General features: G+C 37.5%; 1 protein-coding gene across 6 annotated transcripts; it reads right to left on the reverse strand.

Annotated features, from left to right (window-relative positions):
* LOC129428781 (platelet endothelial cell adhesion molecule) lies at positions 1-24047 on the reverse strand. Of its 6 annotated transcripts, none has more exons than XM_055185264.2 (15): positions 23900-24047; positions 23789-23812; positions 18224-18517; positions 17364-17645; positions 16783-17043; positions 13123-13392; positions 12611-12892; positions 8992-9267; positions 8728-8866; positions 8552-8628; positions 3230-3283; positions 3087-3149; positions 2720-2791; positions 778-800; positions 1-274 (listed from the first exon to the last, which is right to left on the reverse strand). In XM_055185264.2, exons 1-15 carry the CDS (start codon positions 23946-23948, stop codon positions 224-226), a joined length of 2217 nt encoding a protein of 738 aa, XP_055041239.2. In that variant the 5' UTR covers positions 23949-24047; the 3' UTR covers positions 1-223. The 6 variants fall into 6 exon arrangements, with proteins under 6 accessions (XP_055041239.2, XP_055041238.2, XP_055041240.2 ...); XM_055185263.2 differs by having other exon boundaries at positions 3087-3152; positions 23900-24046; XM_055185265.2 differs by having other exon boundaries at positions 732-800; positions 3087-3152; positions 23900-24046.
* Between the last annotated feature and the right edge of the window lie 1184 nt (positions 24048-25231).

A 25231-nucleotide genomic window follows, 5' to 3' on the forward strand; every position in this document is an offset into this window, starting at 1 on the left:
TTCAGACTCGACCGGTCAGATTTTATTAATCGCTATATAAAAATCACACTTTCACACAAGTAACAAAATTCCAAGCCACAAAGTAAAAATAATAACAACGATGCTGAAATGAGTGAAATATTTAATGGTAAAACACTGCTTTTCTTCAGGTGGTGGAGAAGCTGAATGCTGTATGTGAGGTGTAAGTTTCAGTAGATAAGCACAAAGGGACGATCTGCTGGCTTTACGCAGGCTCTGGTTCACTGTTGTTGAGTTGTGCGTACTCCAGAGCGACCTGCAGAGACAGAAATATTACAAACAGCTTGCACTCACCACAGCTCAAATTCATACAGATAATGGATACAATTACCTCACTGCCTGAACTAATATAGAAATGTCACTGTGGACAATATACTGTCATGCTTTTGTACTGACTGAGGTCTCATGAAACCTATTAGGAGTATGTCACGGCCATAACTGACATCAGTGCAGAATTTTTATTCAAGCCTAAAAAATAATGATAACTGTACAAGAGAAATAGATTAAAAATTTTCTTAGATTGCAGTAGCAAAAAATGGTCCTAATGTAATTCATGTAGTTGATAATGCATGCAAAATATTCTTATTTGATTGCTTTTGTGGGGTAAATATAATGGGAGAGACTTTGTGGAATTTAGACACAGATATTTCTTCTGTAGTATATTTATCATCCACCAGAGAGCGTCCCTGTGTTGACTCTACAGATGTACATACCTACATATGGACTTGTGTGTCTGTGTCAATGTTATGCGTCACTTACGGCCTCAGGCTGCTCCAAAACTCCTACGAAAAACACAACATTCAGAGAGTCAGATCAAAGATGCAGTCGAAAATATATTAAATATTTATTTTATTTTAAGATATAAAAAGTGATATTTGGATGAATATCTAATATATTAATCAATATATTATATTCATATTATATTTAGTAATATTAATGATAGTAACTGTATATAATAATTTTTATTGATTATTTTGGACTGAAAATTTACCCCAAAATGTTTGTTACAAAAAAAGTAAATGAATACTTCACAAATGAAAGATACCAACCGGCATTTTTTCAAATATACAAAAAATAGCCAAAAATATATTTATTTTTTATGTATATTTTTAAATATTGTTTTTAAATATTTTAAATATATATATATTTTAAAGCAAGGAAATATATTCACATTGCATTGGAAGAAAAACTTTAAGTTACAAACCTTTGAAATTTGAAAATGTTAAAATTAAATATATTTTTAAAGGTGCAGTGTGTAACTTTTCAAAAATCTGAACTTCGGTGGATTCCCGCACCGCGTTAACCAATCAGGACCATGCTGTAGTAGTGACGTGATTATAGGAAGCGAGTCTCCGCTGAGAAGCAGAAGCCACTCCCATGACGCGGATTTCCGCGTGAATGTCTCGAATGTCTAGAATTTCACACGCGGCTTTCACATGCAAATAAAGCGAGTAAACTCAAATGTTCAAGCGTCCAACTACGTGTGAATAGCGCGTTTTTGCCGCCTCTACCGCAGCTGGTGTAAACGCACAGTTAGACGACAGCATGTTTGAACTGTGGCGGCTGCCGTAGCTTCTCTATGCGTTTTGGTAAACGGTGGACTGAGCAGTTGGTTGCAATGCATATCTCACTGCTAGATGCTGCTAAAATGTACACACTGCACCTTTAACTTCAAAAATGTACTTAAAATATTTAAAATATATTTTGGATAAGAATACATTTCTTGCTATAGGGGTTGTAAACAGTGGTGACCGGTGACTTCTCTTCAGAGGAGTGCAAATTCAATATATGTGTTTGTTGCGTCATTTAAACCTATGAGCGTCATGCTTCTTGTCAAAATATGTGTCTGCTGCACATGCGTCGAAAGGGTTTGTGATAAAAATACGCTCACTTTCACAAAATACTTGGCAAATGCGAGTGTCTCTTTTATCATCAACCTTTTCGATGCGTCTGCAGCAGGCACGTATTTTGACATGACACGTGATGCACATAGGTTCACATGACGCGCCAAATACATATTTTGACACGACGAGCCACAGGCATGACAGGCCAAATAAATGTTGTGATGAGCTTTGCATCGTGCGCCCTTGAAAAAGAAGTAACCAGCCGCCACTGGTTGTAAAATAAAAAATTTCAAAATATGTTTAGTTTTAACCTTCATATTAACATATATTGTAAAATTTAAATATATATATTGCGCATATATTTAAAACATATTTTTGGCCATAGAAATTTATTTTTTGGGATACTGTTTGCAGTATCTGATCCGACTCCAATCCAATCCCAATGACGGCTCTATTGCATTAGCGTTACGCTAACACGTCTATGTGCATCCATACAGCCATTGTTTTGGTTTCAGGTGGCAATGTCAAATCCCATTACAGCTTGACCCTCACGTTTTAGCATTGTTTCACTCACATACCACAATGATTAGCCGGAGGTCTCGCTATGAATCAACTGGGTTGTGTTTACTTGCGCCGAGGAAACAATAGGCGACGCTCTGTGTTATTTGGGCAGGGGAACACAAGGCTCCAGGGCCCATTGTGAAAACAGGAAGCTCATTCCCAGCAGAACAGGAAATAGACGCTCAGTGTCTCATACATGATGAAAACACCACTCATTCGTTAACAATGTCGATGCGTTTGCACCACACGTCTCTTTTTCTGCCTGTTATGGTAATGATAGTAAGAGTTGAGCTCACCTGGTGTGGGCACCGGGACGTCTGTACAATGGATTTTGTGTTCAGGATCTATTTCTTTCGTCACAGGAACTTCTAATAAAAACATGGAAAATCACAAATATATTTGTAGTTATCAGCCGAAAATTATTAGCATTAACAGTAGGAATGCACCTAGGGCTGGACGACATTCCAAGTTTTGTTTTTTTACGATAACTACCACTCAAATAATTGACAGGTACAGTTTAATACAATATGTTAGGGATAATGTATAGGCAGAAGGTTGTTATCGCAGAAATAAGCCCTGAGAGTGTGTTGACAAGTTACCTTGATTAAACAATGTTCAACTCGAATAATACAATGCAACTTTAAAGCCCATTGACATACTGACCTCTGTTACAATCTCCTTCCTGTGGATGGATGAGCTCAGATTCTTCTTCACTGTGATCATCACCTTCTAGTATAACATCAGACAGTTTAGATCAGATCATTACACAGCACTAAAACACATTCCTTTATAAACTCAACACTTACCTGAAGCAGATACATTTTCACTCCAGACATTTCTGCCCATTACATATGGAGTTCCTGCGAGCCACAGACAAAATAAGACCAACTATCTGACATGCAAAGGGATTTAAAATCAAAGAAATCCAACATTATGATAACTCTGCTAATTCCAACCTGACCTATCCACAGGTGAGACTGGAGATGCATGATGCATTGTCATTGATTGGAGTATATATACTGGTCAACATTTGAATTGGATCCAAAAAGTTAATCAAAGTTGTCCTAAGCCAGGGGCGGTTCTAGACCATTTTAGGCAGGGTTCAATCAGCCTAACTATCAAATATTTTTTCTGAAGTTTTATTTATTTGTAAACACAATTTATTCGAAGATAATAAAAAAATGCAGCAAAAAGCAGGACATTTAGATAAAAAAGTTTATGAGACATTTAACTAGTTTTGCTGTTCTACTTGTTTATGTAAGATATATATTTTAAGACAACGTACAAGGATTTGTTGTTTGTACATTGGTACGTACAGTAAGGAAAATAAGAATTTAAACACACTGCTATAAATCATGGAGGGGTCTGAAATTGTCATTGTAGGTGCATGTCCACTTTGAGAGACATAATCTAAAAAAAATCCAGAAACCACAATGTATGATTTTTTAAAACTATTTATTTGTATGATACAGCTGCAAATAAGTATTTGAACACCCGAGAAAATCAATGTTAATATTAGGTACAGTAGCCTTTGTTTGTAATTACAGAGGTCAAATGTTTCCTGTAGTTTTTCACCAGGTTTGCACACACTGCAGGAGGGATTTTGGCCCACTCCTCTACACAGATCTTTCTAGATCAGTCACGTTTCTGGCCTGTCGCTGAGAAACACGGAGTTTGAGCTCCCTCCAAAGATTCTCTATTGGATTTAGGTCTGGAGACTGGCTAGGCCCCGCCACAACCTTGATATGCTTCTTAAAGAGCCACTCCTTGGTTATCCTGGCTGTGTGCTTCGGGTCATTGTCATGTTGGAAGACCCAGCCTCGACCCATCTTCAATACTCTAACTGAGGGAAGGAGGTTGTTCCCCAAAATCTTGCAATAGATGGTCATCCTCTCCTTAATACAGTGCAGTCGCCCTGTCCCATGTGCAGAAATCACCCCCAAAGCATGATTCTACCACCCCCATGCTTCACAGTAGGGATGGTGTTCTTGGGATGGTACTCATCATTCTTCTTCCTCCAAACACGTTTAGTGGAATGTTTTGGTCTCATCTGACCACATGACTTGTCCCATGACTCCTCTGGATCATCCAAATGGTCATTGGCAAACTTAAAACGGGCCTGGACATGTGCTGGTTTAAGCAGGGGAACCTTCCGTGCCATGCATTATTTTAAACCATGACGTCTTAGTGTATTACCAACAGTAACCTTGGAAACGGTGATCCCAGCTCCTTGTAGGTCATTGACCAGCTCCTCCCGTGTAGTTCTGGGCCGATTTCTCACCTTTCTTAGGATCATTGAGACCCCACGAGGTGAGATCTTGCATGGAGCCCCAGTCCGAGGGAGATTGACAGTCATGTTTAGCTGCTTCCATTTTCTAATGATTGCTCCAACAGTGGACCTTTTTTCACCAAGCTGCTTGGCAATTTCCCTGTAGCCCTTTTCAGTCTTGTGGAGGTATACAATTTTGTCTCTAGTGTCTTTAGACAGCTCTTTGGTCTTGGCCATGTTAGTAGTTGGAGTCTTACTGATTGTATGGGGTAGACAGGTGTCTTTAAGCAGCTAAAGACCTCAAACAGGTGCATCTAATTTAGTATAATAAATGGAGTGGAGATGGACATTTTAAAGGCAGACTAACAGGTCTTTGAGGGTCAGAATTCTAGCTGATAGACAGGTGTTCAAATACTTATTTGCAGCTGTATATTACAAATAAATAGTCATACATTGTGATTTCTGGATTATTTCTAGACTATGTCTCTCACACTGGACATGCACCCACCATGACAATTTCAGACCCCTCCACGATCTCCAAGTTGGAGAACCCGCAAAACAGCAGAGCGTTCAAATACCTACTTTCCTCACTCTACAACTAACACAACCAGGGCAGACATTTTTAAGTCTTTAAATAACTACAGATCAGAGAAACTGGACTGGACATTTTGCCTTGGAATATGCACAGATGGAGTTGCGTCCACGACCACACGGCTGTCCGACCTTGCTACCCGAAGTAGCCTCCGAATGTAAACCAACACACTGTGTCATACATCGGGAAATGCTGGCTAGCCGTAAAATGTCAATGTGCTGAAGGACGTTGTTAAAATAATTAACTACATCAAAGCAAGTGCCCTCAACTCTTGTCTTTTTGAACAGCTTTGCGAAAAAAAGGAAGCAGAACTCCTTCTTTTACACACGGAAGTCAGGTGGCTTTCCAGGGGGAGATCTTTGGCAAGAGTTTTCGAGCCCATACAGAGATTTCTTTTAAGAAAAGAAGTCACCACTGGCAGCAAACTTTAGTAACGATGAATGGATAGGTAAACTTGCGTACCAGTGTGACATCTTTAACCTGCTAAATCAAATGAATTTATCTCTTGAGGGGAGAATGACTACTGTCTTTAAGTTGGCAGATAAAGTGTCTGCATTCAAAGCCAAGTTGCAACTGTGGGGACAGCGAGTGCCAAGGTGCACATTTGACATGTTTCCAACATTGTCTGGACATTAGAAAAGAAAGAACCTTATTCCTCTCTCTCTCTCAGCTGATCTGTCATCACATTTCTTCACTGTCAGTTGAGTTTGAGTGTTACTTTCCATTGTTATGTTTTTCAATGAGTTATGTTTTGGTTGTAATCTTTTAGTTAGTTGTTCTATGCATTTGGCATAAATGTGATTTAATGTAAATGTTAAATGAATCAGTAATAAATGTGAAGTTATTTGTAATTAATTATTCTGTTCATATCCTGTTCATAAGCTCTTTTAAGCTACCTCAAGTAAGGTGTTCTTTATTATTTGAGTGTTAATGTAGTCTTGTTTTCATCCCTTTTTTATTTTCCAATGTGTCTTTTCCATTTTGCACTGTTATTAATCCCTCTGTTCAACGTTTGTTGGAATTTTCCATGCAAAACCTTTTTTATAAATCTACATTATCTGGAGTACTGCATTGAGTGTTTTGTTTGGGGGCAACACTACTGCCACAATGTGGCCAATTGGTAGACATATCAAACCACCACATCAGAGACCCAGGTTCAAGCCCAGCCAATGACAGCAAGTGCAGAAGATAATGTGATTGTGCTTGCTATTTATAAAACAGCCTCAAGATGGCACCATGTTAAATGATTTGTTTCAGATACAATGCAAGACACTAAATGTATATATCTTGCATTGTATCTGAAACAAATCAGGTTTTCTCTCAAATGTCCCCTTCACAGATCCCTAAAATACATTTTATTAACATTGAAGTTAATTTTATAAAGTATAAATATATTTAATTTGAACTTTCTTATAAATACGTGTTTAATTCTGTAAAATAGGCTCAATGTTACAGTCACTGCCCTTGCCGTCCAGGTTCAAAGAGAACATTCCAACTTGAACCCATTGTGGTAGCTGTCTCTTTAGTACCGCCTGGTTTATTTACATGTTGCTGCTGATTGGGTTGAGACACACCCAACAAACAAGAGAAAACGTATCTCAAACACTGTGCATACCGTTTCCAGGAAACATGTCGTTCAACCCGAAAATTGTAGCAAAACATTAAGCTATAACTTATTTAACACTTTACAACAACGTTTTTCTTCCATGAATATATTTCCTTACATTGAAATTGCTGGAGGGCTAAATATATTTTACAATTCAAAATATACAAAAATGTGGAAAAAATATATTGGTGAAAAACATGATTTAAGCAAATATATTTTTTGGTATTTTTTAAAATATATTTTTTGACCAATCATTATTCCCTTTATAACATGACGTTAGGTTACATACAGAGAACAACACTCCACACTGTTAATTTTTAGTTTCACAAATGTTCTCTTTGTTATATCGCCCTATTATCGTCCAATCGATTGCTTTATCATTATCTGTATCGGCTTCAGCCAATAAAAACCCAAATTTGTTGACCACCAGTTTTGAGGGATTTGATACTGATTTTATAATCAAAATTTTATTATTTTGGTGAACTAAGCCCAAACTAGTCAAAATACCTTTTATCAAACTTTAAAAATAGCTTAATTTGAAGAGTTTGGTTCCAAAATGTGATAACGTGAAAACGTGTTATAATTTTTTTTGTCAAAACATGTTTATTATTATGTAATCATGTTTTTATTGTGCTACTTAACTGTATTTTTTTAGTTATAAAGGCTTAAATCAAAACAAACCAACTGCAGTTTAATTGATATTAATTGGAATGCACAATCAAAAAACTAGATTTTGTAATGGTTTTGTCTTGTGTTCTGTTCTTTAGGTCTTTTATTTTGAAGTCATGCCATGTCTCACTTCACATTTCACTTCTTGTTTGTTTGTATAAAGCCTGTTCAGTCACCTCATCACTTTGCAAAGTATTGTTATTGTAACACTGCATTACGAAGCATTCTTGATCATTGTCTGTATCCTGTTTCCTTGTCCATGGTTTTGACGCTTGGCCTGTATTTTGGATTACGCTTGAGGATTACCCTGTTTGGATTTGTTGGCCTGCCCTTCTGGGATATTTCAATAAACCTCACTGCATTTGGATTCTCTCGCTCATCCCAGTCTCACGAAATTTCGTTATGTAGTCACGTAATTTTTTACTGTCCGTGTTTTTTCTTGATTCCTAATTCCTGTTTTCGTGTGATTATCACGCACCGGTCACTCAACCGCTTTGTCCCATTTCATTACCATTGTCGCTTCGGTTTAGGGCCAGATTTACATAAAATGACATCCCTAACCAAACCCAACTCTAACCCTAACGCCAGCCAACATATAAAAAATTAATCAGAAAAAATAGTATAAACCAATGTATAAAGTGATATTCTAATGCAGGCACCAAATCCAACCCTAAACCGAAGCGACAATGGTCCAAAATAGAAAAAGCAGTTAAGGTAACCAATCTGTGACAATCACACAAAAAAAGGAATTCGTTATACGATTACGAAAAAACGCGAAAATTCGTGATAATATCACAAAAAAGAATAAAAAAAATATGTCACTATCACGAAACCTCGTGAGACTGGGTAGCTCTCGCTCTCTCTCGCTTTGTGTAAGCAGCCCTTAGTTACAGATTTTAAATTTTTTTTGTTTTGGAACCAAACTCTTCAAATTTTAGCCAAATTTAGGCAATTTATATGAAACACTGAAAATGCATGTAGAGATGTGTTACCATTGACAGCACTGTTATCTTCAATATCCAAGGTAAGACTCACTCTCATGGGGTCACCTGATTTAGGTCTTGGTTTTCTAAGAAAGCAAAATTTTCCACACAGAAAGAAAAGTTAGATTTATCATACAGCAGAGATGATTTAAGTCAGAAGAATAAGTAGTAACCATGTCACTTACACTGATAACTCATTCGCTTGCTTTTTCCTACGTGGGTTTGACATTTTCTTCAAAAGTACGATGAGAACTATGATGATAGCCACCAAAAGCAAAATACAGAGTACTCCAATAAGAGCCTTCTTCCATATGGCTAAACTGACTGTAAAGAAAAGACAAAACAATGAACAGATCAATACAAAGAAGCTCTCATTGGATCAGATCCGTACAGTATGAATATCAGTATTGTATCAGTATCAAATTTTTGTGTGGCATTTATAAATAAACCTGTAATGGTGACTGGCGGACTCTGCTTGGTTTTCGATGCGAGATTGGTCGCCTCACAGTGATATTGGCCTTTCTGTTCTCGTTCGATGGCTTTGACTATATGTTGGCTTAGTAACAGGCTGACTTCCTGACTGGATGAAGGGATCTCATTATTATTATGATACCATCTGAAGGTTATGGGTTCGGTTCCCTGCTGTACCTTACAGATAAGGTAGAGGTCCGTGCCTTCTGTGATCGTAGAGCTGATTGCCTGGAGAAATGGCTCGGAGACTGGTTCTAATAAAGACAAAGACAAGACATTTAACGATTAGATCACCTTAACTTGTGCTGGCCTTAAGTGTCTTCTTTAAAACAAGACTTAAGGGGGTCGCACACCGGACGTGCAGCCCAGCGCCGCGCAGGGTCACGTCTTGGACAACTCGGAGGTATCGTAGAACCAGAAGTGCACATTAAATAGCGCGACCTTAGTCAGATAGCGTCTACTTCAAAATGCAAAATATACGTTAGCAGCCAATGTTAATCGTTAATGATTTGGGACAAATATGATTTTATTTAATGTTAAACTATGTGAGTGGCACGACAGGGATTTGAGCAACTTCCTGAGTCATAGCTGGGCGCTGCGGACAGGCGCCACCTGCGTACACTCACAGAAAACAATGTGTTTTTTTTAGAACTGCGCGGCGCTGAGATGTGCGTCCGGTGTGCGACCCCCTTTAGTCTTCTAGACCAAGAAAATGCCAGAGTTACAGTATATTAACTTGAAGGTGTACATCACCTTTTCACCCCCCCCACTCAAAAACATGCTAAATAAACCTTTGCTGGGTTGTTTCAACCGAGGGGCAACCTTCCAATCTCTTTGATGAAGCCAATACAGAAGTGACTTAAACTGCAATTCATCGACAGGCCACTAGAGGCTTCAAAAGGGAGACAATTCCCATAGATCCCCAAGTTAAAATGGCCATCTTTAGAGAAGAAAATAATATGTTTACAGCCTGGTACAAAATGTGTTTTTGATCTGTATAGCTCATTATTTGTGAGTTATTCGTGAGTGATGCGCAGTGACGCGCGGCCAGTTGGAGACGGCAGGCATAGCCTACTATTGGCTTCAAAAAAGCTCTTCACAAACCTATGGGTGACATCACAGACACTACAACCATATTTTTTACAGTCTATTGTTTTAACTCATGATTGGGTGACAAAAACCCAGCATAGACTTATTTATAACCCAAAGTAGTTCTTTATGATTTCTTGTAGATCACAAAAATGTGCTCTTTGGTTTCTGGCCAGGATTTCGGATGCGTCTTCAAGAAGTCATATTTGTCGACCGCATACGTCATCAAAGTTCTGACTTTTATTTTAAAACATATACAATCATTGTAGTTTCATTCTTACCTTGAAATGTAATGGTTGCTTTTCTGAAATAGAACCTGAAATAATAAACCTCGATGACGTATGCGGTTGACAAATATGACTCCAAGAGTACTTAATCCTGTTTTAAACTAAATCACACACACTTCAGTAATTTACTTGACTGACACCTGCATTCTACAATCAAATTAATTTATTAACTCTTACATTTACATAGTTGCAACATGATCTTACAAAGTTCTGTGGTATAGTCACAGAATATTTTGCTAATTTATCCGTTTCATTGTCACGGATCTCCGCATTTTTCCATGTCCGTACCACGGACTTTCTTTTCCGTTTCAGTTTCACGTATTGGTTACTCAATTGTTTTTCCTATTTTTAAACCATTGTCGCTTGGGTTTGGGGTTCGATTTGGGGTTTGGGTTAGGATGTCCCTTTAACTATTGGTTTATACATTTTTTTCCTGATTTTTAAACAATTGTCGCCTGACGTTGGGTTTGGGTTAGGGTGTAACAAAAAACCCCAAACCCATGCGACAATGGTAAGAAAATAAGAAAAACAATTGAGTAACCAATACGTGAAACTGACACGGAAAAGAAAGTACACTCAAAAAAATTATTAATTGGATTAACTCAATAAAATTGTGGGCAGGATTTCCATCCAATATGAATGTGTACCCCTAACTCATAAAAAACTGCTTTACACAATGAAAATATATTGAGTTTGTCCAACTCAATTTAAAGTAAATGGCAATACTCAATTAGTTGCCTCAACTCAATTTAGTTTAGTCTTAATAACTTAATTAAGCGTAGTTTGAATAGCTCAATGTAGTGTAGTCTGAATAACTCAATTCTGTTATTTCATCTAAAATGTTTGTATATCATACTAATTAGCATAAGCACATGTTATCATGCTAATAATAATAACACATGATACTTTGGATGAACATGTGAGAAGAGACTCATCTCCAAACAGGCATTAACACAAGTTAAGTCTTTCTCTTGCATAAAATAACTCTAAATTAAAAAAAATACTCTCCAAAAGCAGTTGCATGCAAAGCATGCTGGGAAATTATTTTTCCAGAACCCAAACTCAAACTAATTGTGTTAACGCAATTAAAAATAAATCAATAAATTATAATATTCATTTTGTGTTAGACTAATTAAAAATATATACTTATTTCTCTTAATGAGGTTTTTTTTATTAATTGAACACAATTTTAATGTCATGTCTAAGAAGGGCTTGAATCATTTTTTTGAGTGTATGTGGTACTGGCACAAAAAATGCAGAGATCCTTGACAATGACACGGATAAAATAGCAAAATATTCAGTGACTATAACAATGAAATTCGTGAGATCAGGTTGTTACAGAAACTCTGCATAGTGTGTACATAACCGAACTGAACAACTAGTTGTTGATGATGTATTTAAACGTGCATCATGGCTCTCTTCTGAAAAAATAAGGGGTTGTGCACACCAAAACTTTTAAGTTTGGCTGAAAATGCCTGGAGGACACCGATTCCCAGCTGTTTTTTCAGTTAAGCTGCCAGCTTTCTTCAGCCAAGCGCTTTGGTACCTGTGATACTTGAGCTGTGAGCCGGTTGGTTGTTGTGATACTAGTCCCGCCCCTCCTCCACTGTGATTGGACGGTCATGTGAGAACTGACATTGACTAGTGGAGCTTTTCGATCAAAGTTCAATCACTTACAACTCTTGACGCTCAAAACCAAGTGCAGAAAAAAAGCTAAGCGCTGGTTTTCAACGCGGAAAAAAACGCTAGCTACTAGCTTATTTGAAAAACGCAGAGTTTCCATTGGAATCAATTGAACACATGCGCTGGCCGCGCACGTAAAAGCTTTGGTGTGCACACCCCCTAAATGCCTAGAAGGTAAAAAAGTCTTCTGTATTCGCAATGCAGAAAATGACAGAGGCACGAGCGTTCGCTGACTAGTGTTACCAGATCTTCCACGAAAAATAAAGCGAACAAGAAAAATTTATTAATAAACCAAAACAAATCCAAAGGCTTTACCTCAAAGATTAAAATATTGGGACAGGCAGCTTTTCACTTTAAAAACACCAAAAACTTGACTGCTTCATGAGCCAAAAGCTAAAAAGGTTTAAGCATCACAACGATATGTAAGTAAAAAAAAGAGGACCTGGCAACACTGCAAGACAGTGCTCTGCGGAACAAATACCCTAACCCATTTTTGAAAAACTTTAAATTAAACAGAAAAAATACAGATTTGTCTCACCTATAACAGATGTTCTGAGGGCGGCGCTGTTCTTATTAATTGACTCCTTGTTATTAGCCTGACATGTGAACTTTTTAATCTCCCCTGGATAACTGATGGAGGCTATGTTAAAGATCGCCCTGTCAGTGGTCTTCATCACCTTTATCTCAGCCACTGGACTACTGTCCTTCAGCAATCTGAAGGTTATGGGCAGACTTCCATTATCTGCCTTACACCAAACTTTAAATGGCTGATCCACAATCACATTACCAACTGCACTTATGATTGGCACAGAAACGGGCACTGGAAAAGAGAAGGGAAATGAGAATCATAGAAAGGTAAATAATGCACAATAATTGCAAACGGACCAGTTAAGTGTTACTTTTGCAAATCTTCTGCATTGAAATCGATTTATTCTCAATGTCTCCTTTAATATGTGTTTGTTATTACATGTGTTATAACAGACAGAAGTGACAATTCATGCATAATATTTGTACTCTAATACCATAGCTAGACAACTACATGAATCTCACCTTTAGCTTTAAAAACAAGTGGTAAACTGGTCTTGTTAATCCCTTTAGCCATGGCAACGCAGAAGTAATTCCCATTGGTGGCTGAGCTTGCTATGCCAGTGTAGGTGGCCGTCGAAGAAATAAGTCGATCTTCTTTAAGCAAACGAAAACTGATGTCCGCTTTGCTGAAGTTCTGCGTGAAGTTTAGAGCGCAAGTGCATGTCAGACGAAAGCTGTCCCCTTCAAACACCTGATTTGTATTTAGTCTTAACACGGGCTTTGAGAACAGCTCTGAGGGAAGAAGATAGAGAGTTCCATCAACCAAAAAAGTTTCTGTTACCATGGAAACAGACTGAACTTAGTATTGAGTGCTGCATATAAAGTATTTAGTGATGTCTAGACGGTTTATTTAAAAAATTAAAAATTTTATGGTTGGTTTGGTTCATGAAATGCTACTGAAATACTGACATACTACTGCTTATGAAACTTAAAGGAGCATTTCACCCATAGAAACATTAATCTTTATTGAAAGTGCGTCATATTTGTAGTCGAAATGTAACATACATTTAGAATTTGGTGCCTATTTGACCGAGAAAATGGGTGTTTGTAGTCTCACTCCCTCAACAATGATATTGGACTTCCTTCTTTCAATGATGCAAAATGATGATTTTTACATCATTGAAAGAAGGAAGTGCAACACTGAAATCTGTATTTCTCCTGTCTTAACAACAACTGAGAAAATTATGCATGACCGTTAAAAAACATGACTGGGGTTCTAACTATACAAAGCTTAATGCAAATGGGTGAAGTGTCCCTTTAAAGTGATAGTTAACCCAAACATAACAATTCTCCATTTTCTCATCCTCATGTTGTTGTAAACCTGTATAAATTTATTTATTCTGATGAACATAAAAGAAGATATTTTGATAAATGATGTTAAAGGGATACTTCACCGATTTAGCATTCAGCTTTGTATCTGTAGAAACCCGGCAGTATTACTGAATGACCATGTTTCCCTCCCTCATTTCCACCTGAGAGGAGAGATATCTGCATTTTGGTTCTGCAAAAAAGTCCTCCGATGATGTAATATGACGATTTTTGCATCATCGGAGGACTTTTTTGCAGAACCAAAATGCAGATATCTCTCCTCTCAGGGGGAAATGAGGGAGGGAAACATGGTCATTCAGTAATACTGCCGGGTTTCTACAGATACAAAGCTGAATGCTAAATCGGTGAAGTATCCCTTTAAGCACACAGCTGATTGTAACCATTGACTTCCATAGTAGGAAAACAAATACAATCTAATTCAATGGGTACCATCAACTGTGTTACCTTCATTTATTTTCTTCATCATTTATTACAATATTTCCATAATATTTGTTTTCCTACTATGGAAGGCAATGGTTAAAGCAGCTGTGTGCTTGCCATCATTTATCAAAATATCTTTTTTTTTGTTCATCAAAATAAAAAAACTCATACATGTTTAGAACAACATGAGGAAGAGAAAATGGGTGAACTATCTCTTTAAATGGATTTATGCTCAGCTTCATGTTTAAAGGGGACATATGATGCCCATTATTATAAGATGTAATGTAAGTCTCAGGTGTGCCTAGAATATGTCTGTGAAGTTTCAGCTCAAAATACCCCACAGATCATTTATTATAACATCATAATGCCCCCCTTTGGGTGGTTTTTAAATGAATCAGTGGTCATGGGTGGGGCTTTGCTTGTGTGACATTACATTAACAACAGAACCAGAACAGCATGTCTAAAGAGACTGCTTTGGTTTAATGGGGATTAAAAAAGAGGGAGAGGGTGGATTTTTTAATTGTTGTGTTCACACACTGACAACACACATTTATGTCCAAACACCAATAGAGACAGAGCGCAGCGCGTCACAACCTGAAAACCACGCCCACCGGGGGGGAAAGCAATCCAACAGTCTCCATTGACTTTGTATTGCAAAAGGCCGCCTCCTTGTCATTTCTGGCTTATAACAAAAAACTGAATAATGCCTAAAAGCTGCTTTGGGACAATATGTACAGCTAACAAGCCAAAGAACACAGAAATAAGTTTTTATAAGCTGTCGAGCCGTAAAACCCAGTCTTTAAGGAGAATAAAGTGGATCGCCGATTACGTTTCCCCCTATTGGACGCAGTTTTACTAATAGGAGTACTATGAAAAGTTGCCTGTTTCCATTTCTGTGTCTAGACGCTCGTTTTTTGAAGTCGACAGCTTATAAAAAATTATTTTTTTATTTTTTTGGCGTGTTAGATGTACACCTTGTCACACAGCAGCTTTTAGGTATTATTCTGTTTTTAAGTTTAATCTGTAAATAAGTTTTTATAAGCTGTCGACCCAAAAAAACGAGCGCCTAAAGACACAAAAATGGACACAGGCAACTTTTCATAGTACTTCTATTAGTAGAACCGCGTCCACCAGGGGGAAACGCAGTCGGCGATCCACTTTGTTCTCCTTGGGGGCTGGGTTTTGCGGCTCGACGGCTTATAAAAACTTATTTCTGGGTTCTTTGGCTTGTTAGCTGTACATATTGTCACACAGCAGCTTTTAGGCATTATTCAGTTTTTTGTTATAAGCCAGAAATGACAAGGAGGCGGCCTCTCACAATACAAACTCAATGGAGACGGCTGGACCGATCTCCCCCCCGGTGGGCGTGGTCCTCAAATTTGCATAACGGAGCTCTGTCTCTATTGGATTTTGCATAATTTGGACCCTTTAAAGGGACACTCCACCTTTTTTGAAAATATGCTAAATTTCCAGCTGCCCTATAGTTAAACACTTGATTTTTACCATTTTGGAATTCATTCAGCTGATCTCTGGGTCTGGCGATACCACTTTTAACATCTATTGAATCTGATTAGACCATTAGCATTGTGCTCAAAAATAACCAAAGAGTTTCGATATTTTTCCTACTTAAAACGTGACTCTTCTGACATTGTGTACTAAGACCGATGAAAAATTAAAGTTGCAATTTTCTAGGCAGATATGGCTAGGAACTATATCTCGTTACGGCATAATAATCAAGGACTTTGCTGCCATAACATGGCTGCAGGAGTTGCAATGATATTACGCAGCGCCTGAAAATAGTCCCCTTGGTTACTTTGAATAGCAGGGTACTATTTTTAGGCACTGCGTAAATATGCGTAAAACATTGACATTACGCAGTGCCCAGTCATTTTAAGCGCAATGCTAATGGTCTAATCAGACTCAATGGATTATGCTAAGCTATGCTAAAAGTGCTAGCGTCAGACCCGGAGATCAGCTGAATGGATTCCAAAACTTTAAGAATCAAATGTTTAACTCTTCAAATAAGGTGGATTGTCCCTTTTATACAACCTTCCATCTTTACAATTAGCACATATCTCTAAACTATCTCATGTAAAAGTTACCTATTAAGGGGTGGTTTCCCAGACAGGGATTTGCTTAAGCCAGGACTAGACCTTAGTTTAATTATGAAATATAACTAATTTGAACAAACATGCCTGCTAAAACATTACTTGTGTCCATTTTGAGGCAAATCAAAGGGCACTGATGTATTTTAAGATATGTCAGAGCAAGTCTATTTTAGTCTAGGACTGGTCTAATTCCTGTATTGGAAACCGCCCCTGTATGTATATAAACATTACATTTTCACATAATGTGTGATTTTATAATAGTTACCTGCTACACTTAGCCAATAGCTCGCCGTCTTCTGCACGTTGCCTTTCTCTGCTTTACATACGTATTCCCCTGAATCCTCGGCTCTTACCGTGAAGCTGTGTGTGAAGCTGGTGTGTAATTGATGAAGTAAAATGCCATCTTTTGTAAGGAACACCTCCAGATTTGAGGGGTCTTTCACCTGACATGTTACCTGCACCCGGTCACCCTCAACCACATTCTTATTGGGTGAGATTTTTATTTCTGGGGTTATCTCATCTAAATCTGTGAAAATAAAAGAAATAATAGAGCACACCATCATCTGATATGCTCTTTAAATAATCCAGCAAATAGGTTTCAACCCAACGTTGGGTCAAAAAGGACCAAGGGTTACTCAAAACCATTGCTGAGTCAACTATGAACATTTTCTGCATTAATTAAACCAAATAGCAGAGATTTTCCCTTTTTGACCCAATGCTGGAACACTGAAACAGGAAGCTGGAATTCATTGTGTCATAGCCATAAGTATGTAGTTTTATGTCACAGGAATTAACCATGATATGCTATTGCTACTGTATTTGAAATGCATTAATGAATATGGTTACCTTTGACAATAATCTTCCACATGTTACTTTTTTTAGAAAGGCCTGCATCGGGTAGCATCATGACCATATATGCACACTGAAGGTAGGTTTCTTTAGGCTTTTTTGGAGTAATATTGACAGTCACAGAGTTATTGGAGCTTGGAACACGTTTAATCTGATGGTTGTTCTCGTAGAAGAAAAAGATCAGACTGCCGGTCTCCTCCAGAGCGCTGCATGTGACGATGATGTCTTCACCCTCAAACACGATATCAGACTTTACTTTCAACGAGGGGGTTTGAAGGCCTAGATGGGTTTCAAGATATTACAGTCCATTCTGTTAACAATCACTGAAACAAATTCAAAGTAATATTTGGTCTCTCAGCTCAAAGCCCTTGGCAGTCAGATGCCCAAGGGCTCATTGGTCCGTAACCCTTGTTTTTAATCCATCATATTAACCATGCATTAAAATCCATATACCACATGGCTTCAATGCCTGAAAAATTATATTTGCGCCTCACATAGGCTGCGTCCGAAATTCTTGTTGCCTCGCTGCCTCATAAAGCAATGACTCTGAAGGCAGCGTTTGTGCATGAAGGCAGCTCCGGAAAACGCATTCGTAAATCTGTTTGAAATATAAACAAGGAGCACTAATCGAACATTTTAAAACTGCGATACTAATTTCTCGATAGAAATGCAATCAAAAGATGTAAAAAGTGAAAATATAACTTTACATATAAATATAAATTTACACTAAATCTTTCAAACCGCTTTCTTGGCCGCCAATAATTTTTATCTCCAATTCTCGACCAATCACACCTCAGAAGGAACCATTGTAGAGCTTTCGTACGCAACCATAAGTTAAAAGAAGCTATCTTACAAACCTGTGACTGCAAGTGTCTCACTTCCGCTCTCCCTGAATTTGTCGTAGATGCGGACATCGCACTTGTAGTGACCCGTGTTGACCACCCTGACCGATCTTAAAGTGCGCTCTACAATCGCCTGGCTGCTGTTTTTAGCGTAGACCACCACTTCGTCCTTCCAGAATCTGAAGAGGTACATCAGGGGCTGTGGTAGACTGTGACTGACTTTGGCTTCACAACGCAAAGTCACGTTAGTGCCACTCGTAACATCAGTACGAGGAAGTAAAGTCAGGACCACTTCATCAATGGTAAATGCTAAACAAAAAGATCCAATAGTGACATAAACACCGTAAGTCCACACTCAAAGATTGCAAATAAAAAATAATGCTTTACGGTCATTGTGGGATAGATTTGGCCAAAATTCACAGAAAAATGTTAATAACAAAATGTAATTGTACAGTAGTGGCCAAAAGTCATGGCAATTCTTGCCTGCCTTCTCATGTTAAATCATCAAAAAAAGAAAAATTATTGAAATGTTGGATTTACATGGAACCTGTTGACACAATTTTTTAACAATAATTTTGTTCATTTTACCAAAGAAGTTCAAGTAACTCTAACAAACCTTAGTGGTGTCAACAAACAACGATTGATTTAATTGCACATGAAAAATGTAATTTATGATTGATGACAAAAATTTCAATAATGTCATTATATAAACTCCACCCCCTTTAATTAGGACAAAGCAGGCGCCAGACCATAACTAACAGGGGGGCACAATTAGCAACAATAACTTGCAAAAACAAGGCATTAAAACAACAAATACAGTGCAAGCAAAACTCATACAACTACAGACTGTCAACTCATTTCCCAGAAGATCACAAACTAATCAGTATTACCATAATCACGTCGCAATGCTGTTAACCGTTTATAGCCACACATTTAGGTTTACGTAAATTAAAACAATGCTAACTTGCCTTAAAAAAAGTTTAAGGCGGCGTGCGTGTTGTGTAGATTTGAAAATTTCGCCTCGACCTCCAATCTCCGAGTTTGAGCCAATCAGTGTTTGCATGAAGTCAGATGGAGCAAGCGGTGCTGGTTTGTTCTAAATTTTCTAATATCCATATTTTACACGACTTATAAAATGGCACGAAAAAACACGTTGCTAGTATCAAGTCACATTAATATGCTAAAGACGTAAAGATGCATGAGACGCCGCAATACAATCAGAAAAACTGGTCTATTTTAGTTAAAGAAAACATATATCCACTATATTTTCATCATTTGATTACATTAAATGCTTTTAATTTGTTTAATTTATTTTAATTATTCTTGATATATATTAAATTAATAAAAAACTGTGTAGGTGTGAGGATTTAACAAGGAAATGAACCCAAATGCAGACGTAACTCAAAATAATAATTTATTAACAAACAGGGGAAAACAAAACCCACGAGGGGGCAAAACAAGACGGGGCAAACACAACACTAAACTAACAGAACTGCCACAGGAACTGACAAAACAAGACGCACGAGCACAGAACAGCAAACACAAGGACAATAAATAGGGAGAACTAATGAGGAACACAGCTGAAATCAATGACAAGTAAGGGAGCGGGTAAAAAGTGACGAGACCCGGGAAATGCGTGGTCAGAATAATTCAATACTAAAACCACGCATCTCCCACATAGAACATGGTACTGCCAGGACCCCGAACACAAAGACTAGATATAATTCAACACATGATTCTGACGGGTCCTGACAGTAGGGGGGCACAACAACCTGTTTGGGAGGGCACGGCCCACAAATGCCCCACCTTGACGCTAGCTCTGAATTAGGATCACCCATTTAATAACCCCATAACACTGAATCAATCAATCAATCAATCAATTAATCAAAGTGCAGCTTCTCAAAACAACCACTCATACTGTATAGACCTTTTGGTAACACTTTACTTGAAGGGGTGTTCATAAAACGGACATGACACCAATCATGACATGACACGTGCCATGAACATGAAGGAGATTTTAATGCAAAGATGACATTGTTTGAGATGTCTTTATTATGACACCTTGACATGAAGGTGTCATGTCAGTCTTATGAACTTATAAAACATTTATCAGAACAAATTCACTGATTCATACTTGGCCACTTATTACTCATGTAGCTATTCTCCAAGAGTGTGCCAGAACGACAACTACCCATAATAAAAGCAACATCATCAGCCAATAAGATACCAGTCTGTATTAGTTTTATTAATCTGTTTATTTTAACGCAACAATGTTATGTTGGCTGAACAAAGAATTTTAAAGTAAAGCTGGCGAGGCACACTTTTTTGTTGAATTAACTCAATTAAATTAAGTTCACATTGTTAAATAGATTTTTAAAGTAATCTCATCATGAAAGGAAAAACCAAAAGCAGAGTTTCAACAGACCATCCCCTCAAAGTTATTAGGACATAAGCGATCAAAAATGGACAAACGAGACGGATTTAAATACCAGGTGTAAACGTGAATGTCTGTCTCTCGTCACTTGTGAACCAATTGTCGAAAACACATCTTAATACCACAAACAGCTCCTCAGAAAAAAGGTACAAAGGTTGTCACTGGGATGGTATCTTTAAAAAGGTCCTAATATGTACGATTATGGTACAGATGTGTACCTATAAGGAACCAGTATGTACCTTTAAGCTACAAATGTGTACCTCTGAGGTACCAATATGCACCTTTTAGGTACAAAAGTGTACTTTTTGAAAAGGTATCAGCCCAGTGACAGGTTTTGTACCTTCTTGTACCTTTATTCTGAGAGTGTGGTATAAAATGGACAAAACACTAAACGTTTAATGTATTTATTGGACAAAATTGTATAAAAAATGCATATAGAAAAAAATCTTGCAAATAATAAAGCATACTGTACATACAATCTGATAATGGTAAGGAAATAGGACAAAACAGTTGAGTAACAAATACGTGACCATAACACGTAAACAGAAATGCGTGATACGGTCACGTAAAACGTGGAAAAACGTGACAGTGTCACGGAAAAGCATCAGAAATTTATGTGACTATAGGTACATAATTTCGTGATACTGGGTTGTATCACAATATAACAGTTCAAATTATTGTATGCTCATATATAGGAGTAACTTCATTGTAAAATAAAATGATAAGTTAAAAGTTAAAACTACTTCGTTTTGCAAGTCAATTAAACCTACTATTTTAAGTTTTGACCTGTGATACGTTAGCATAACTTATAAAAACAAGTTGAAATTGTTTAAATTAATTTGCTAAGTTAAAGAAACATAAAAATATATGTTGAAAATGCAGGGTAAAAGAAGTAACACTTTATTTTCAACTTTCAACGTTGAAACTACATGTCAAATAATTTTCCTAACCCTAACCAAAAAAACAACAACAATGGGTTACAGTGGAATATTAAAATACAAGTCCCACAGAAATTGAGTGGATTTGAGTTTTTTTTATTGTTTATTATCCTGAAATGTTTATGACTTATCTTTTAGATATCTATTTTTGCTCTTAACATTTACTGTTTATACTACAAACAAAGGATGACAGTATATGGCAGCTTACATGAACACATATCATAAAGGCTTAAAAGTTATTATAATTTATATAAAAAAATATTATTCTGGTGTGAGCATGGTTTATTTGTGGTGAAGCACTCATCTTAAAAAAACACTTAAAAACTTTTTCAATTTCTTTGGTTTATTTTTGTTTTTTTATTTTTTAACAAATGTGTTTGTTTGCTGCTTGAAGTCAAGAGCTACATTTTTAAAAACGCAGTGTATTAATAAACAATATGATACAAATTATTTTGAGGATGTTTAGGATTAAGACAAACATGATTGAGACTAAGGTTTTTTTATTAACTCTGCAATCCCCTTACCATCCCCTTTCTCTAAACCCAACTTTACTATCCCTTTTCCTAAACCCAACCTCCATAACTATAATAATTCAAACCCTAAAATCATTTTCAAAACCCAATCCAAACCCCAAACCTCACCCCCTTCTATCTAACCCTAACCCTAACGCTTATTTATTTATTTATTGATATATAAAAATGTATTTAAATATTCAAGAATTTCGTTTTTAGGACCTCCTAGCATCCCCCCAGGGTAGTCATAATTTTGATTTTTATTTGTCCACTGTTATTAAACCGAATTCCGAAGTTTGTTGTATGCCTGTGCCTATGCCCAACTTATAAAAACAAGTTGAAATTGTTTAACTTAATTTGCTAAGTTAAAGAAAAATAAATGTTAAAAATGCTGCATTTTTTACAGTGTTGTGAAATCTGGCCTGTCTGAAGGGTAAAAGAAGTAACACTTTATTTTCAACTTTGAAACTACATGTCAAATAATTTTCCTAACCCTAACCAAAAAAAAAAATAAAACAATCTGTTACAGGGGAATACTAATATAAAAGTCCCACAGACATTTAGTAGATTTTTTTATTGTTTATTATCCTGAAATGTTAATGACTTACATTATCTTTTAGATATCAATGTTTGCTTTTAACATTTACTGATTATACTACAAACAAAGGATTACAGTATATGTCAGCTTACATGAACACATATCATAAAGGCTTACAAGTTATTATAATTTATAAATAGTTTATTATTTATTAATAATTTCTAAAAACGAATTCCAAAGTTTGTTGTGTGCCTGGGCCTATGCCCACCTGGGAAACTGGGCTTTCATTCCCCTAAGCCTAACCATAAGGGTCCTTTAATATTATAATGAGACTTAGTTGGAGTAGTTATTAATAGTTAAAATATCTATAATATATCTAGAAAGTAAACTATCAAAGTAACATGTAACCAGAAAGGCTTGCCAAGGGGCCTTCTGGGATTGTCTTTTCACTGGGGATATCTGTGATCTTGCCTTTGCCCAGAATCTTAAAAGATAGCATAAACAGCTTCCTAGCATTGGGATAGCCTTCACGTCTGCCAGCTCACTATGTTTTGGAACAGAGTCGGCACTTCAAAAGAGCTATCTCATCTTTATGTCTTTCCCCTGTCGTTTTAAGGAAGGTCATGCTGTCGGTTGGCTCCGAACAGTAAGAAAGGGAAGGAAGGAAATCACATAAACAAACAAAAAACATAATTCCCTCAAGAATGCAGAGCCGGTGATTTCGCCATACGCCTCTGAAACAGGCCGACAAACAAAACTGAGTTCGCCACAGTGTGCCTCTGTAAACACATCAGCTCAAATCTGGGCAATCTATAACAAACCAAACCTTAAGTGAATGCAGATCAGTTGTTCAGACGCGTGTGCGCTGATTTTGTTTGAGCATCTAATTAAACTCAGACTAAACATCTTGAAGATGATACTCAGACTTCCTGTGTAGAGCTGAACACCACATAACAAACATCTCTGAAAAGAGAACAACCTAAAAATACATCTAATAGGTCTCACAGAGAACTTTCGAAAAATTCAATGCTCCCTTTTCTCAGAAATATAAAGCGAGAGGTCATGGAGGAACCACTTTGTTAGAAACTCCACTGTCCTAAAACTGCCGCTCTCTCGTGCAATTACGAGGTACAGACTGAAACCGAATGAAAGACTTACCTGACTGAGCGTCGACCGCTTGCCCTGCAGGTTAGAGCGAAAGGGAAGAGGTGAGATAAAACCGAAGCAGGAAGACAAACATCTAAATCGTATGATGGCGAGTATCCTTACGTAGCGCTGCCAGGCCTATGCATAGAAGTGTGAGATAACCCAAGCTCATCCTTGCAGGTGAACGTTGAGACACACATGCGGACGGCGTAAGAAACGGAGGAATGAGGAACGGTTGAACTTACAACATGGAAACGCCTTTCTTTGTTTAATGTTGATCAGGAAATGTGTCCCTTCCTCAGGATGTGTGTAATTGAATGCGTAGCTCTCATCCAGGCGCTTGGAAATATTGCCATGCTGCCTACTGCAGGTCTAAAAGTTGAACACAATGACATATAATATAGCACTAAAATGTTTTGAAGGACATTTTTTGTGGTGAAACATTCATGTATTTCCATTTGAAACAGTCGGTACTTTCTTTGAAGAGATTTTAAAAAGGCCAAAAATGTCACACAGTAAAACCGATCTGTAGCTAAATGCAAAGTTTGATCTGTGTGTTTCTAAACAAAAGGCCACAGAAAAGCAATTCCACTGACTCGATAAGAAAACAGCTTGTTTAGTGACCTTGACCCCACAAGGCCATATCTAAACCAGTGCCTTGTGGATTTAAAACTAAACTTGTTCAAAGTGAATGTGCTGAAGTCAAATGTCAATACAAGCTTGCAGATCAATACAACAAAGGAGATCATTACTAAGATTTCTCTGAGCAGGTGAGATGTATTGTTAGGGTGCAGTATACAAGCCTGAGCACTAGGTGTCACTCCAGCTTCACAGTGTTGACTGTACAGAATGTAGACTAAATAAAAAAGAAATGCTTGATTTTTTAGCAAAACAGGTCTTTTGGTCCCCCAGCTCTTGAGTTATGTTGTGGACGAGAGGATTAATTGTCACCGCACCGATGCGGGCAACGTTGTTATTCGTGCCAGTTTCTTGAATTAAAGGTGATAAATGATTCGCAGTGCGTGTTCGAATGTAAATGGGCATCTATGTTCTCGGTGGCGATGTACCTCACGTTTGGCACATCATGTCAAACACAGGATGTCCTGCTGCCCGTGAGGAGAGATGCCAAGACCAGACGCCCAAATCATAAACTGTCACAACACAATGAAGAACCAGAACTGACTGGCTGTTCCGGCTTCACCGGAGCCAAAACTAATACTCAGACGACTTCCTGCTTCAGCGGCATGTGCTTGTTAAACTCTGTTTTCTGTTCTGTTGCAGTGTTATGGCAGCAGCACATGGAAATATATTCATCCCATAGGTATGAATGTGCTTGTTATGCAGTGACACAACACACTGCCTGGCATCGGTGAGAAAAGATGCCTGGTCTCTCAGCACATGACCACATAGCTCATGTTCAATGCTTAATCAATCATGTCTGTCTGTATATCTGTC

The sequence above is a fragment of the Misgurnus anguillicaudatus genome, chromosome 19 (assembly GCF_027580225.2).
Source record: "Misgurnus anguillicaudatus chromosome 19, ASM2758022v2, whole genome shotgun sequence".
Lineage (NCBI taxonomy): Eukaryota > Metazoa > Chordata > Actinopteri > Cypriniformes > Cobitidae > Misgurnus > Misgurnus anguillicaudatus.